This window comes from Nicotiana sylvestris, chromosome 11 (genome assembly GCF_000393655.2).
Source record: "Nicotiana sylvestris chromosome 11, ASM39365v2, whole genome shotgun sequence".
Taxonomy (NCBI): Eukaryota; Viridiplantae; Streptophyta; class Magnoliopsida; order Solanales; family Solanaceae; genus Nicotiana; species Nicotiana sylvestris.
The window spans coordinates 28,980,081-28,996,651 of record NC_091067.1 but is presented as its reverse complement, the minus strand read 5'-3'; the positions used below and the strand labels follow the sequence as shown (position 1 = coordinate 28,996,651).

At 38.6% G+C, this 16,571-nt stretch overlaps 2 protein-coding genes across 2 annotated transcripts in view; one reads left to right on the top strand and one right to left on the bottom strand.

Moving 5' to 3' along the window:
* Window positions 1-4,614: 4,614 nt before the first annotated feature.
* Window positions 4,615-16,571, bottom strand: part of LOC104229215 (protein CHLOROPLAST IMPORT APPARATUS 2-like) — a 58,169-nt gene continuing 46,212 nt past the window's right edge. The window contains exon 4 of the transcript XR_011403858.1: window positions 4,615-5,526. The gene's annotated coding sequence lies outside the window, so the exon portion shown is untranslated. The remainder of the gene's footprint in view (window positions 5,527-16,571) is intronic.
* LOC138880870 (uncharacterized) lies at window positions 13,411-13,764 on the top strand. The gene has a single exon (XM_070161051.1). It carries the CDS (start codon window positions 13,411-13,413, stop codon window positions 13,762-13,764), a length of 354 nt encoding a protein of 117 aa, XP_070017152.1.

Here is a 16,571-nt window from a genome sequence, read left to right as displayed (position 1 = left end):
CCCCTAGATCCCAGTAATAGGTGTGGCTCCGAGGTCTCTGTATGAACATATAGATTCCTTGGAATTAATTCCTGGATCCCATACACAAATAAGCAGCACTATTCCACCAAGACTAATAATATACATAATACCACCGGAAACAAATGGAAACTGGTGCAACTTTATAGCTTCATGATTACTCAAAATATTTTGAGTTGATACTTTTATCATTAGAAAATGATGGACTAGCTGCAACTTCTCATATATAAGAGCTATTTCAACACTTGGATTCCAGATTTGGTGTTCTTCACATAATCTTGTATTGTCCCATGAATGACTTCCATAATATTCATTCTTTTTCATACTATCCCTAGCCACCCACATAGAATCAGAAATTCTTGGAAGATGCAATTGGAAGGTCACTGCTGTAATAATCTCATAATAAAGAAAGTAAGAATGGACAAGGGCTTTAGTCAGGAAAGAATCAATTGCACACCAAGAGTGACGGGAAGAGGAAACCATCAGGACCTGTTCAACGTCTTCTTTTTAAAATGGAACAGGAGCTCATCTAGCTTGTGACTAATACAAGATATTGTAAGAAGTTCAAATAGAAGAACATAAAAATATAAATCTTCATCAGTGAAGAAGCCCCTAAACCATCCAAGATTTTTGGCCATTCCTAGCCTCTCATCCTTCTTAATATCCAGTGCATTTTCCGGAAGATTAACAAAAAATGACTACACCCTGACCATTAGCTGAATATAAGTAGCAATGTTATTTCTTTTATTATCAGCAACCAGGGAATCCTTTGGTGGTAGGCCAAGGGGCCATTCACCATAAGCTCCTTGCTCGTCGCACGCAACAACATCATCAACATCTATGTGAAAACCATGAATTGCAATCCCTATGAGAACATTTGAGCACACACTATTTGTCGTTACCCATCTGCATACAGTTGCAATATATTGCAACTGAAGGTTCAAGGGTCAATGCAAGCATTCCACTGGGAAAACGGCATGCACTTATCAGGCTTCAAGCTGCCCAACGCATCACAAAATACAATATTTCTTGTAGCGCTAACATATGTGGAAGGCAAACTTGAACCAGGATCAAATGGAAAGTCTAATCCAGAGTGATCAGGTGGAAATTGATGCAAAGGGAATAAAAGTTCAGCACAACCGAGTTTACACAAGTAATCAAGTATACCTCTACTGATAAGTTGGTCATGTCGGCAAGCGGAAAGCATACAAGACAGTATAGAGTTTTTGGCAAAAATCATCCTTAAAGTATGACACAAAGTGAAAGTACATCCTTGTCTTACCCCACTAAACAAAAATCATCCCTATATTATTTAAAGTGTTGCAACAATTATTGCTCCGTTAAATTTTATCAAAAACTAACAGCATCCACCAAAAGAACATGCCCATCATGTGAAATTTTCTAAGCTTGCCCCTTGTCCCTTCTGCCAACTTTTGCTAAGTTTTGTCAACAACCAGGCAAAAGTTTTCTTTACCATGCCAACTTCAGATTTTTATGTAGGGCAAAGATATGGGCCAAAATATAAGCTATCACCTCAAATTAACAAGGTATTGTGGGAGAAGCAAAAGAAACAGTAGAAACAATGTTGTCTTGATTTTTAAGTGGTCGATCATCCACACCCAACTATGGTATTGTTGATATTCAAGGCCTTTTAAGTTTTTTTATTGAATATTTTGTATCTGTTAGTGATAATTTAGAATTATATGCATAATAATTTTCACAACAAATTATGAAAATACTACAGATTTTGCAAAGTTGTACTAACTTTTTTATTTGATATAGAAGTCTGCTATTTTAATATTTCTTTGTTGGCTTTATATATCCATATTTATGTGTCGATCCTATCTATGAAGCCTCACTTTTCACAATTGAAGTACACCATGGTGGATCATTTCTGCATACTCCAACAAAATTCTTCATCATTGCCACCTTCTTACTTGATGAAGAAGAAGAGAGGAAACAACAATTAAGAAGGAAAGAAGAAGATCAGCTAGGAGCTAGTAGGACGAAATTAGAAAAGAGATAAAAATCATTTGATTGTAAGAAATGTAGCAGACCTGGCCACAACAGTAGAACTTGCACTTCTTCCTTAAATACTGTTGAAATCCACCAATCGGACTACCTTTGTAGTTTGGACTCCATTATGACCGAGGGAGCATCAAGCTCTCATAATGTTGAAAAGCTACCGGTAAAAATTTATTTAAGTTATTTTCATTTCACTTTACAAATATAAAGAGTCATATTTTGCGTTTAACTTGTTCTTTCACTTGTTCTTTTAGGTTAGAAGAGGTACATCACAGGTTATCCAACAAAGTTACAGCTTTCGGTCATCTCAACAAGGCGACAATTGTTGAAAAATTGTGCCTCATTATATTGAAGAAATACTAATCTTTTCTTGTCTTTAATTCGTGTTGTTGGTTTTTGTATCTTTTGATTTCTGATTTATGTATTAATATAATACTGATGGTTTTATCTTTAATTAATCAATGCCATTGTAGTATATGGATATTATTTTTTCCTGATTATTTGTTCTTTTTTCTGTTATTTGTCTTATTTTTACCTACTCATTATTTGCTTATGAGCGTATGTAATGAAAGTTTAATTCATCAAAATTAATTTCACTTTTCCAAAATAAAAAAATTCAAATACATAATGTCCAAAGGTTAGAAAAAGATGGAAAAACAAATTATAAAACATATAGTGTGTAAAAAAGCAGTGCAAAAGTTGGAAAAAGATGACCATCACATGCTTGGAAAAAACAATTGGGGCAATCTTGGAAAATTTCACATGATGGGCATGTTCTTTTGGTGGATGCTGTTAGTTTTGTGATAAAATTTAATGGAGGAATGATTGTCGCAACACTTTAAATAATACAGGGATGATTTTTGTTTAGTGGGATAAGACAAGGATGTAATCTCACTTTGTGTCATATTTTAAGGATGATTTTTGCCAAAAACTCGGACAGTGTAAGTTGATTATCAAACATGACAAGATCACTGTAAGCACACTTAACTGCAGAAACTACGTGAAACAATTCATCAAACACCTGGGTGGCTGTAATGATTGAATCATTCTTCACTGAATCATTAACTTCCAAGTCAAGTTCCCTGTTGGGTATTTCAGCAAACATCTGGTAGGCATAGCTTCGCAAATAAGCCTCTTCTTCGGGATTGTCCACAGGGTTGGAGAGCCCTTTATCCAAATCAAAATCAGCCATTGATTCTGCAATAACAAGAGGTGTTCTAAGTCACACTTATCGTCAAAAGACACTACCACATCCGAGTGCTCTAGAGTGCCAGGGATCTTCTTGGAGGAGGCAGACATCATGTGCTCCATGTTGTCAAGGTGTCGAAGCATACTAGCGTTATTGTCCATCATAGCCATTATCAGATCCTGTATGGCATTGAGGTGATAGTGGACAATGGTAGAAGATCAGAGATCCATGGTGTTCAAATCAATGAAAGCACCAATGTAATGGGTCCAATATCCACAACCAAATACAGAAATCACATATTGATATATTAATACTAAGAACAAAGGAATTACAAAAGAAAACAACTTATTTAAGAATAGTAACAGAAATAAAGGGGATGAGAGGATAGAGCCATTGAGAGAAATAGTGGAGGGATAATTTCCAATCATAATTTGCATTAGCGTACACTTGCACAAAGTGATAATTATAGTAACTCTTGTCCAATTATCCCAACCTGGGTCGCAATTATAGTCTAATAACCTCTCTTTGGGCTGGTTAATACTCTGACTCATGCGTAACCAATTTCTAAGCTCAATCCATTTGGTTTGGTCTACCTTGTCCATAACACAACCCGACAATATGTATACCTCTAGCACCTGGTATAGAGTTATTTATGAAATAAATTGATATCTGAACTAAAAATAATATATTTCTTCATTTGTTATTACAATTTATTTCTTCTCTTAAGTGATTTATCATGAATTTATTGTTCATATAAAAAATATATTTTACGAACCAGCAGAAAAGGTATTGGGGACGACGGCACAAGTCTAAATATTATTTTTTTGAAGGGTCATACTCCATAGATTGGTTACCCTTGAGCTTGAAACCGTTGAACTTTGTTAACTTTAAAATAAGTATTTATCGGTACATATTTATGTGTTAGTTCTCATAAATTATAAGAGCAAACAAATGAGCTAGAACTTCAAGTTGATTAGATAATTTACTTCTTTTTTTCCACCCACGACGTGTGAGACTTATTAAAGAAGGAACCACTACCTTTTACGCTCAAATCTCAAAATCGAGATTTTTAATAAGAGTAGAGGCTTTCTATCTGTCCGTCCTGAAACTTTAGTAGTGATAATTTAATTATGTTATAGAAAAAGTATTATAATATTCTTTTATTTTAAAATTACAAGTAACAAAAGGACACATAGGAAGATCATGAAAGTACAAGAGGGGGAGTTGAATTGTAACTAATTTAAAAACTTGGTCGACTTAGAAGAGAATTTGTCGACTTCACTTTATCAGCAGGTTTGATTGACAATGGAAATAAATTGCAAGGAATTTAAAAGCTGAGAACACATGAGTTTTATACAGGTTCAGTACCGGTGTGGTACCTACATCCAGTTCCCTTGAGTCACAAGTGTTCTTTTAGATCTTCAATAGTTGGTTGCAGTAGCAGTGGTTTTATGTATCGTTTACCACCAACGATTTTCAGCAACAATGTTCTATAAACTTGACACAACTCTTGTTTTGTTTCCTAACACTTCATATCTTTTGAGACACTAGTAAACTTTGGAATACAGTATTTGTCTAAGAATTAGGAAGACATAGGAAGCAGTGATAAGTTGCGTAATTAAATTCTTGAGTCTGCATGTCTTCTTATACGAGAGTCTTGAGTAGCCGTTGCAGATTGACCCTTGATTGAGACACAAAATATTCTAAGAGTTTTGACCTAAGGTGCCTCTGAATCCTGCTCAAGAGATGGTCTAGATTCATTTATGTCTTTCCTTTTCGTATTCATAATCAATGGAGTGATTTGTGGCTTGACTTGATCGATCAATCTTCAGAATCTCCAGATTCCAAATCAATCCTTGAAGTAAGGACTATCTTCCTAGAACAACTGCACTTGATCACTGCATTTGATCTTGTTTCCTTTTTTATGGCCTTGACATCCTTTAATTTTGCATTGTCCTTATTGCATTTGATCTTGTTTCCTTTTTGATATCTTTAACATATTTACTTCCTTTGATTTAGTATTGCCTCTTAATTTCCTGCAATTAAATAGATACAGTTAGATTTGCACTATTGTCATGATTGAAACTTAGGTGTAATAATCTCCTCATTTTTTATTATGACAATCAAAAAGAGTAAACAGAGTACACCTCCCTTTCATATCTTAAATGTCTGCTCCCCTTGAGTTGTTGCCTTGTACTGTAGTGAAAATGTCTGCTCCCCCTGAGTTGTTACCATGTACTGAAGTGTTGCTCCCCTTGAGTTGTTGCACTGTTTTACTCATCACGTTTCTTCCCCTTTGACATCAATCAAAAAGAAAGAAGCAAGTGCAGATAGAACAGATATAATAGAGTAGATAATGAACATAGTAGTTAGGGTAGTAGATGTTATGCCTTCAATAGAGGCACATGGTGATGGTTCTTACAAACCAAAGTAAAAGTAATTAACAAATCAAAAACAAACAAAGAGCAAAAAGATTGTTTTAAACACACATACAACTGCCTTAGTTCCTCCCCAGCAAGTATTTTAGGGTATTGATCACTTTGATGCAGAAGGAGTCATATGAGGTTTCAACTTCTTTGGTGATTTTGTCCATCTTCTCCGTCATGGAGTTGAATGCCCCGACTCATTGCCTCCTTGTGGCTCCCATGTCCATCATGAGCTTAGCCACATCTGTACATGTTTCTTTGGTGACTTCCCTGATCTTGTCAACCTGTTCTTTCATTATAGTAAGCATGATTTTTACCCCATCTAGACCTTGCTGAATCTGTTGTAGGTTGTTGGTAACGGTCGATTGAGGCTCAATTGGTTCAGTGGTTGGCTCTACCCATATTGGAGTACTTTCAACCTTGGCACGTTTGACTCATTCATCATCACTTAAGGTGTAACCCATCATAGAAAAGGTTATATTATCATAGGTGCTTGTAATGTACTTAGGGGAGAAATGTGCCAAATCAACCTTCATGACCTCAAGAATATGTGAGATGAGAAAGCCATAGGGTAAACAAGCAGCAGAAGAGGATATATCCCTGATACTTTCAAGAATATATTGACAAATTCACACAAACCATTCAAGCCTTTTATTGTTCACAAGGCAGTAAAGAACAAAGATATCCCTAGTTGTCAAAGTATTGAGAGACCCAGTCCTAGGAAGGAGAGTAATAGCAATCATGTAGGTTAATATACGATGTTCAAACTTAAGACTTTTAGGACCAATATCAGGCGGGTTTTCAGACAGAAAAGTTTTTTCTTTTTCTTAAGAAACTTCAAAGTCTTTAGGCCAGGAGTTTTGCACATAAACATCATAACCATGAAACTTGGCAGAAAAATTCTTCTCAAATTGATAGGAAACAAGAACAATCTGAGTACTTAGAACCATTTACTCCAAATCATCTTTGTCATTAACAAATAGATTTGTACAAAACATCCTCACAGGTTCTTCATACACAGAATTTCCTACAGTATCAAACAGAGGAGAAAGATGTTGAAAATCAAAGATAGAAATTACATCACAATGTATATTTTTCATAAGATAGAGACTTATAGAGCGTCCATAAACTATAGATTTAGACTTATAAGACTCAAACCTCGATTTCTCACTTGGTCCATAGAAGTTCAGTTTTGCTTTCCACTTTCCCTTTCTTGCATGCAGGCCTTTTGGGGGTTTGCTCCATAGGTCTTTTCTGTGCCTTTTTTAAGCTAATAAGGAGATCCTCCGATGAGTCACTGCTTTCATTATCGTTTTTGAGGAGGTCTGAATCAAGGGATGATTCAAGGTCAATGGTTTCGTCAGGGTTTTGGGTTTTTGAAATCGTCTGCTTTGTCTTGTGGAGGTGGAGGATGAGAGATTTCTCTTATCCATGGTAGAAAAGGAATGAGAGATGATGAGGGTAATTAACTAGGCTTTTGGAAAATTGAAGGGTTGCATCGGTTAAATTGAAGTGACACTTCTAAGGATTTGCTTCGGTGGCACCAATGGAAGAGTAATAATAACACTCACATCAAATTAATACATTCATCAATTAAGAAAATTAAAAAGGAAGTAAAATATTTTACAAAGATACAGAAGATTTTTTTACGTAATAGACGTAATACCAATCTTTTTACGCAGTAGACAAAATCTTTCTTCCAAAAGAGGTTTTGTAAAAATATCAGCAATTTAGGACTCAATACTAATAAAAACTAACAAAATATCATCTTTTTCAACATGATCACAAATAAAACGATGCTTAATTTCTATATATTTTGTTATAGAATGATACAATTTTTTTGACAAACATATAGCACTTGTATTATCACAGAAAATAAGAGTAGAAGTGAGAGATAAAATCATAATCGAGAAGTTGATGCATGATTCCTAGAACTTGTTACAATAGCTTCCAACAACTAAATACTATGTTTCAGTAGTTGACAAGGCAACACAATTTTGTTTCTTACTATGCCAGAAAATTAGAGCATTCCCCAGCAATTGGCATGTGCCACTAGTACTTTTTCTGTCAGTCCTATCACCTGCAAAATTTGTATCTGAAATTTTTTTTAATTCTAAATTGTTGGAATGAGCATATCATAATCCTAATTTAGTGGTCCCAATGAGGTATCTAATAATGCGTTTAACTGCAGTCAGATGAGATTCCTTTGGAGCCGACTGAAATCTTGCACACTTATAAATACTGAAAATTATATCTGGACGACTAGCCGTGAGATATAGTAGATATCCGATCATTACTTTATATATTGTTTTATACACACTTATTCCATTCTTGTCCTCTTCAAGCATAGTTGTTGGATTCATTGGAGTTCCAACAGGCTTTGCATTCTCCATTCCAAACTTTTTTATAAGTTCCTTGGTGTACTTGGTTTGGATAATAAAAATCCCTTTGGGAGATTGCTTGATTGTAATCCAAGAAAGAAAGTTAGCTCTCTCATCATGTTCATTTCGAATTCTCCTTTCATAAGATGAGAAATTTTTTCACATAATACAGAGTTAGAGCTCCCAAAAATAACATGGTCTACATTGTTTGACAAAAAAAGTATAAAACTTTTTTTTAAAACTAATTAAATAAAAAGATAAGGGGTTAATCCTAGTTAAAGATAATAATCCTAGATCTAAAATCAGTTTATGCGTATAACGTGGGACCATGTCGAAGTGGATTTTATGCAGTACACAATAAATGTTGCGGTTATTAATGGAATGAGAATAATAATAAGTAATAAATAATAATAATTGGCACTAAATGTAAGTAAGGAGGAAGATTTACCCAATATTGAATGAGGTGAATGATTCATTCGTCTGAAAATGATGAATGACAAGAAAATGGGAGAATATGGGCACTTTCTCGGATCTGGTGGAAATGACAATGGATGAAATATAAAGATCGACTCTCTCTCAAAAAGTTGCTATTTGTTTTTTATCTAGAGATCTTACTTTTCAAAAGTGTTCTTATCAAATGGAATATTATATGCATTTTGCCTTATCTCTCCTACTATTTATATGGGATATTCCCAAAGAACTCTAAAAGGTAAAACAGAAGGAATATTTAATAGAATATTCCCTTTGAAGGTTCCAAAGATATACTAGTCATTACTTCTGTCCATGCTGCTCGACCTCGGCCCTGATGAGCCACTCAACGGCTTGTTCTGTTGATCACTGATCGACCTCGTCCAAATTGCCCACGATAAGTTACAAATATCACGATAATATCCTCTTTGTGTCGAATTTCCTCGATCGGATTTTGACCCATATAGTTAGTCCCCCCGCTTATCGAGGTCGTCTTTTGATCGACCTCAATGAGCGGACTTCATTAGTCATAGTTTGAGAAATTCGGATAGGGAGGTCGAGTAGTGAGAATCGCGGCCGAGATGGTGACACGTTGTTTTGAGAGCCACACTTATTGGTGTGGTTCAAAATGACGTCACAGCCTCACGCGTCATCATTACGTGTCTCCCCGATGCATTGCATCATTTCCTATGTCCCTATAGTTTCGATCCTTGTGTATTTGACGGTTAATTATCTCGGCCTAAGCACCAATGTTCTCTATAAATAAAGGGGGGAAACCCTTTGAATGAACCTTACATTTTCTAATCTTTTGAACCTACACCTTTTCTTCTTTTCTTCTTCTTCTTTCTGTATTCCTACTTTCAACAACTTTTGTCATTATCACTTTTTCTACACTTTCAATTCCTTCGCATATACATAACATAAGTGTAAGGCCCGTGAAATTTCTACTTAAAAACCCGAGCCATGTGGTTCCAAGTTAGGATCATGTGTTGGAAATTCATAAAATTCGACCCTTTGGATTGATATGTGCATTAAAAAGTTAAGAAATTATGTTTTCCAGAAAATGCGCAATTCTGCGGTCGCATAATTGGTATACAGACTGCGTAGTCGCTGCAGAACTAGTCAGTGTGTTGGTAAATTTGAGGTCAACTATGCGGCCAATTATGCGATCGCATAATCGGTATGCGGGGCCGCATAGTCATCGGATAATTCCGTTGAAATTTTTGTGAAGGCAGTTCTGCGGTGCATAATGTGACCGAAGAACAGGTATTCAGACCGCATTTCTGTCGCATACCCAAACAGTTTGTTTAGGTTTTTGGGAGCATTTTTGCGGTCCATTCTGCGGACCGCATGTCAATTTTGTGATCGCATATGCGATCGCAGATCTGAGTTGGGGCTCCAGATTTCTAAATTTTAAACGCGACCCCCTATCGTTATATCCTATGCAATAGCTCATTTTGAGCCTATTCCCTGGTACTTTTAGAGTGAGAAACAGGGTCTTAGAGAGGGGAGGTTCCTTTCATCAACCTTGATCCACAACTCCTTGCTAAAACATTGAAGATAATCAAGTGAGGCACCCAAATCTTCATCCTAGGAGGTAAGACTTCATCACCTTAGCTCTTAATTTTATACATAGCTAGAAGAGGCCATTAATGAGGTAATTCATAGGGATAAGGGTGACTACATTGCATGCATGTGTTCTTAGAAGATATGTGGAAATTACAAATAGAGAGGGATGGGGAAAGGGCTAGTGTAATTTTCCATAAAAAAAGGCCATAAGACCTTAATGAACACTCAATGCTTGATAAAATGCTCAAGTGAGCTTAGATTATGATCTTTTCTTGATTATGGGTTCAATTGTGCTATATTTCTTAAATAGATTGAAGTGCGAACATTCCGGAACGTTATAGGATTAAGGAAAGCTCAGTTGAGGTATGTATGGCTAAAACCCCGTCTTTTAAAAATTGAGCTTCACTAACAGTTGTGTGAATATGGTAAGATTAAAGTTGAATTTTTGCTCTGCTTGCTATTTTATATGAATTGGTGTTGTAACCGTATATGCGTGAAAGATGTGTCTCAACGTGATCAATGCGCTACCTTGATAACTTGAAAAGGGCAAGGATATGAATTATGTATTGAAATGCCTGGACTTTAAATTTAGATTGAAATTGCACTGTTGTGCCACCTACGGGAAGTCTTATCTATGCTTACAATTTAAATTGCCCTTGTGTACACCTACTGTCCTATATGGCAAAGCTAATATTGAAATTGGGAACGATGTAAAAATGCGGCCTAGTGCCAAGAATAATGTGATACGTTGTGGCCCCACGTGCCTATGAAATGATGTATATGAAACGAAATGATAAATGCGAAGGGAACAATGCCTTGGAAAGGCGGCCTAGCCGATCGGGCCGAGATCAGACTCCGCTCAAGAAAGCAGTGGTATTGTGAATGAATTTCGGAAAAGAAGAATATGAGATTGTGATTGAATTATATGTCTCAAATGAGTCAACCTAGCCGATCGGGTTGAGATCGGACCCCGCTCAAGATAGCGGTGGTATTGTGAAAAATGATGAATAGTGTGAAATGCCCTTAACTAAAAGCTATGGAAAAAAGATGTGAAAGTTGTATGGTTCTTTTATTTGATAATGTGATGTTCGTTTAATGTTTTGAGTTATACTTGTAATTTCTTATTCTTATATGAACGTTCTTTCTAACTAGAGGTGTTTAGTTATACATACTAGTACTATTCCATGGTACTAACGTCCCTTTTGCTGGGGGAACTACATTTTTAAATGAATGTAGGTGGCTTCATAGCGGGCAATGCCGATCGCGCGTAGCGGAGTGCTCTCTTTTTGAAGTCTTGGTGAGCCCCCTTACTCCTTCAAGGGGTTATGTTGTACATCTTTGTTGTAGATTTCCACTTTTGAGGTATAGCCGGAGCCTTGTTGTCGGCATTATCATAACTTATCTTTTGTATCCATAGAGGCTCCGTAGACGTTGATATGGGTTATGTATAGGTGTTGGAGGGGTCTACGAACGATGTTGTGATTCTAACTCTCGCTTCTTACTCTCGCTTCTCTAAAGTGTAATTGTATGGAATCTTGAAAACTTAACTACGACTTAATGTTGTGATATAAAATGAACTAACAATGTTGAATGTACTATCATTCCTTGTCTAAATAAATGAAAGCATGGTTTCCTTATTCATATTGAGTTGGGTAGGAAGTGTTGGATAAAGCTTGCTCAGTTGGGTTCACTCGACCGAACGCTGGTCGTACCTCCCGAGGTTGGGGCGTGACAAACTTGGTATCAGAGCCTAAGGTTTTGAAGTGTCCTAGGATGTCTCGGAGCCGTGTCTAGTAGAGTCCTTCTTATCGGTGTGTTGCCGACCACATCTATAAGTTGGAGGCTACTTGGGCATTTAGGAATAACACCCTTCTTTGATATTCTAGATCGTGCGGTGAAACTGTTCCCTCTCTAATTAGTGCATTGTTCTATCTTTCAGTAAATGGCACCTAAGAAGAAGGCGAGAATTGGCCAAGAAGCCAATGCCACCTCAGGAGTGGCTGATGATTCACTGCATGATACTGCGGGTGAGGGTAGTCGCCCTGCTATCATCTTGCCTGATTCGCCTATTCTAGAGCAAACTACCCCAGTTTCTACACATGCGGAGGGTGCCACTATCCCTCCCATTGATACTTCTGTTCCGCCTCCAGCCCCAGCTTCCGGTTCTAGTATTTCTGATGGGGATCTTAGGGGATCTATTAAGATGTTGACCCAGCTAGTGACCTCTCAGGCCTAGAGGTCAAATTTTGCACTGAGTTCATCTAGCCAGCAAGGAGATTCTACTAGTTCCAGGGTGAACAAATTTCTCCAGTGAGACCCTCCAGTGTTTTCGGGTGCTAATCCAAAAGAAGACCCTCAGGATTTTATTAATGAGATGCACAAGACCCTCATGGTTATACGTGCCACAGAGAGAGAGGGAGTAGAGTTGGCTACCTACCGTCTGAAAGGGGTGGCTTATTCGTGGTTTGAGTTGTGGGAAGATTCCCGTGAGGAGGGACGCCCTCCGGCGAGGTAGAGCGAGTTTACTGATGCCTTTATAGATCATTTCCTACCCGCTGAGACAAGGGCAGCCCATGCAACAGAGTTTGAAAATCTGAAGCAAGGTAACCGAAGTGTGTGGGAGTACCACATGGAGTTTGCTCGCCTATCCAAGTATTCCATTCATATGTTGCCCATAATAGAGGCCAGGGTGCGCCAGTTTGTTCAGGGCCTTAATTCTTTGACTATTAATGAGGCTTTTATAGCTGCATTAAATTTTGATATGAATTATGGGAAGATGGTAGCATTTGCTCAGGCCACAGAGAACCGTAAGTTGAAGAACATGATGGAGAGAGAGGGTAATAGGAAGACCCGGTCTACGGGCAACATGAGTGAGTCACTAGGTGGAAGAAGATCAGCTTTTTGGGGAAGATCATTAGGACCATCCTAGTCTGTTGTACAGTCTTCAGCCAGTGCACTGCCATCAGGGCCTAGCCAGCAGCAGTGGAGTTGTTTTAGGCCCAGTCAGGGCGATAAAGTATCCCAACAGCGGGGTCGGTCGGGAAAGAGATCCCAGCTGCAGCAGAGGTCCCTGTGCCCCAGGTGCGGGAAGATGTATTCAGGGATTTGCTACATAAAGTTGCCCGTATGTTATGGATGTAGGATGAGGGGTCATATTCAGAGGCATTGTCGTGTATCTTGCCAGGGAGCAGGTAGGGGCACAACATAGCCAGCCAGCCCAGCAGCTGCTACATCTTCAGCCCCCTCTCTAGCTCGAGGTACCCTAGCACCCGCGGGGCATGGTGCAGCTAGGGGTGGTGCGTAGAGTTCGGGAGGACCCAACCGGTTCTATGCTATGAGTGGTCACCAGACTACAGAGGTTTCTCCAGATGCTGTTATAGGTATTTTGACTGTCCAATCTCATGATGTGTATGCACTTATTGACCCCGGTTCCACTTTTTCCTATATTACCCCTTTTGTTGCAATGGAATTCGGGATAGAACCAGATCAGCTTCATGAACCATTTTCGGTGTCTACTCCGGTTGGTGAGTCTATTACAGCTGCTCGAGTTTATAGAGGTTGTGTTGTCACGGTACGCGGTAGGGATACCATGGACGATCTTGTTGAATTGGGGATGGTCGATTTCGATGTGATAATGGGAATGGATTGGCTTTATTCATGCTTTGCCAAACTTGATTGTCGTACATAGTGGCGCATCGATCTTGTTTGTAAGAAAGAAAGATGGGTCGTTACGGATGTGTATTGACTACCGACAACTCAACAAAGTCACAATCAAAAACAAATAGCCTCTACCAAGAATAGATGACTTGTTTGATCTATTGCAAGATGCTACGTGTTTCTCAAATATTGACTTGCGGTCCGGGTATCATCAACTGAAGATAAGAGAGCAAGATATTCCAAAAACAGCCTTCAGAACTCGGTATGGGCACTTTGAATTTATGGTGATGTCTTTTGGGCTAACAAATGCCCCGATAGCCTTCATGGATCTTATGAATTGAGTCTTCAAGCCTTTTCTACACTCCTTTGTGATTGTGTTCATTGACGATATTCTTGTGTATTCCCGAAGTCGGGAAGACCATGCTGACCATCTCAGGGCAGTTCTAAAGACTCTTCAACAACATCTATTGTATGCAAAATTTTCAAAATGTGAATTTTGGCTTGAATCTGTCGCGTTCTTGGGTCATGTCATTTCCGGGGAAGGAATTATGGTTGATCCTCAAAAGATTATAGCAGTGAGGAATTGGCCTAGGCCTACCACTCCAACAGAGATTCGTAGTTTCTTAGGTTTGGCTGGGTACTACAGAAGATTTGTGAAGGGGTTTTCTACTCTTCCCTTCCCATTGACTAAATTGACACAGAAAGCAGTTAAATTCCAATGGTCCGATGCTTGTGAAAGAAGTTTCCAGGAATTGAAATCAAGGTTGACAACAGCACCAATATTAGCCCTGCCAAAAGGTACGGAAGGATTTGTGGTGAATTGTGATGCTTCGAGGATCGGGCTTGGGTGTGTGTTAATACAACACGGCAAGGTTATAGCTTATGCTTCTAGACAACTCAAGAATCATGAAAAGAACTATCCAACCCATGACTTAGAGCTTGCGGCAGTGGTGTTTGTGCTAAAGATTTGGCGGCATTATTTTTATGGGGTCCATGTGGATGTATTTACGGATCACAAGAGCCTTCAATATATTTTCAAGTAGAAGGAGTTGAATCTGAGACAGAGAAGATGGCTAGAGTTACTCAAGGACTATGACATTGATATTCTCTATCACCTGGGAAAGGCTAATATTGTGGCAGATGCTCTTAATCGAAAATCTATGGAAAGTTTGGCTCATTTGGAGGCATATCAGAGGTCGTTGACCGGGGAGGTTCACCAGTTGGCTAGTTTGGGAGTTCGCCTTGCGGACTCTAATGTGGGAGGGGTAGCTATGCAAAATAGGGCTGGATCATCGCTCGTGGTGGAGGTGAAAGAGAAGCAATTCAACGATCCATTGTTAGCACAACTGAAGGAGGGGATTCATAAACACAAGACCATAACTTTTTCCTTTGTCAGGAATGATGGTACCCTATGGTACCAAGACCGCCTATGTGTTCCTAATATTGACGGTCTTCGAGAAAGGATCATGGCAGAAGCTCACACTTCCAGGTATTCCATGCACCCAGGTTCTACAAAAATATATCATGATCTCAAGGAGGTTTATTGGTGGAATAACATGAAATGGGATGTGGCAGACTTTGTGGCTAGATGTACGAACTGTCAACAAGTGAAGGCTGAACATCAACGACCCGAGGGATTGGATCAAAGCTTAGAAATTTCAATATGGAAATGGGAGATGATTAACATGGATTTTGTGGTAGCGTTACCACGCGCTCCGTGCAAGTTCGACTCAATTTGGGTGATTGTGGATCGACTCATGAAATCAGCACACTTCTTGCCAGTTAAATCTACCGACACAGCATAACAATATGCTCAGTTGTATATCAGGGAAATAGTCAGGTTGCATGGCACTCCAGTCTCAATCATTTCAGATCGAGGGGCTCAGTTCACAGCCAACTTTTGGAAGAAATTTCAGCAAGGTTTAGGTACGTAGGTAAATCTTAGCACAACTTTTCATCCTCAAACCGACGGGCAAGCAGAGCAGACTATTCAGACGCTCGAATATATGTTGTGTGCTTGTACTCTTGATTTCAAGGGTAGCTGGGATGACCATTTGCCACTCATAGAATTTGCTTACAACAACAGCTTCCATGCTAGTATCCAGGTGGCACCATTTGAGGCATTGTACGTCAGGAGATGTAGGTCTCCCATTGGGTGGTTCGAGGTTGGAGAAGTTGAATTGATAGGGACGGACCTCGCATATCAGGCCATGGAGAAAGTCAAGATTATTAAAGAGAGGTTGAAAACTGCTCAAAGTCGTCAAAAGTCTTACTCGGATGTTCGTCGCAGAGATTTGGAGTTCAAAGAGGATGATTGGGTATTTTTGAAGGTTCCCCCATTGAAGGGGATCATGCGATTTGGAAAGAAAGGGAAATTAAGTCCGAGGTATGTCGAACCGTACAGAATCATTCAGAGGATTGGTCAGGTAGCATACAAGCTCGATCTACCACTCGAGCTATCATTGGTACATCCGGTCTTCCATGTGTCTATGTTGAAAAAGGTAGTAGGATATACATCCACTATTATGCCAGTGGAAACTATTGAGGTTAATAAATAACTGCCGTATGAAGAAGTTCCAGTTGCCATTCTTGATAGGCAAGTTCGGAAATTGAGAAATAAGGAAATTGCCTCCGTGGAAGTGTGATGGCGAAACCAGCAAGTTGAGGAAGCCACTTGGGAAGCCGAGGATGAAATGAAAAAGAAGTACCCATAGTTGTTTGAATAGTCATGTAATAGATTTGTATGCATTTAACTCCTATGAACTATTATCTTTTGAATTAATCTATGTAAAACTATCGTATTTGGGTTATATATTGCCTATGCGGCCATGGTTAGTA

What these genes read in the sequence shown, in the direction of transcription:
- LOC138880870 (XM_070161051.1), top strand. Translation starts at nt 13,411, where the DNA reads ATGAGTGGTCACCAGACTACAGAGGTTTCTCCAGATGCTGTTATAGGT.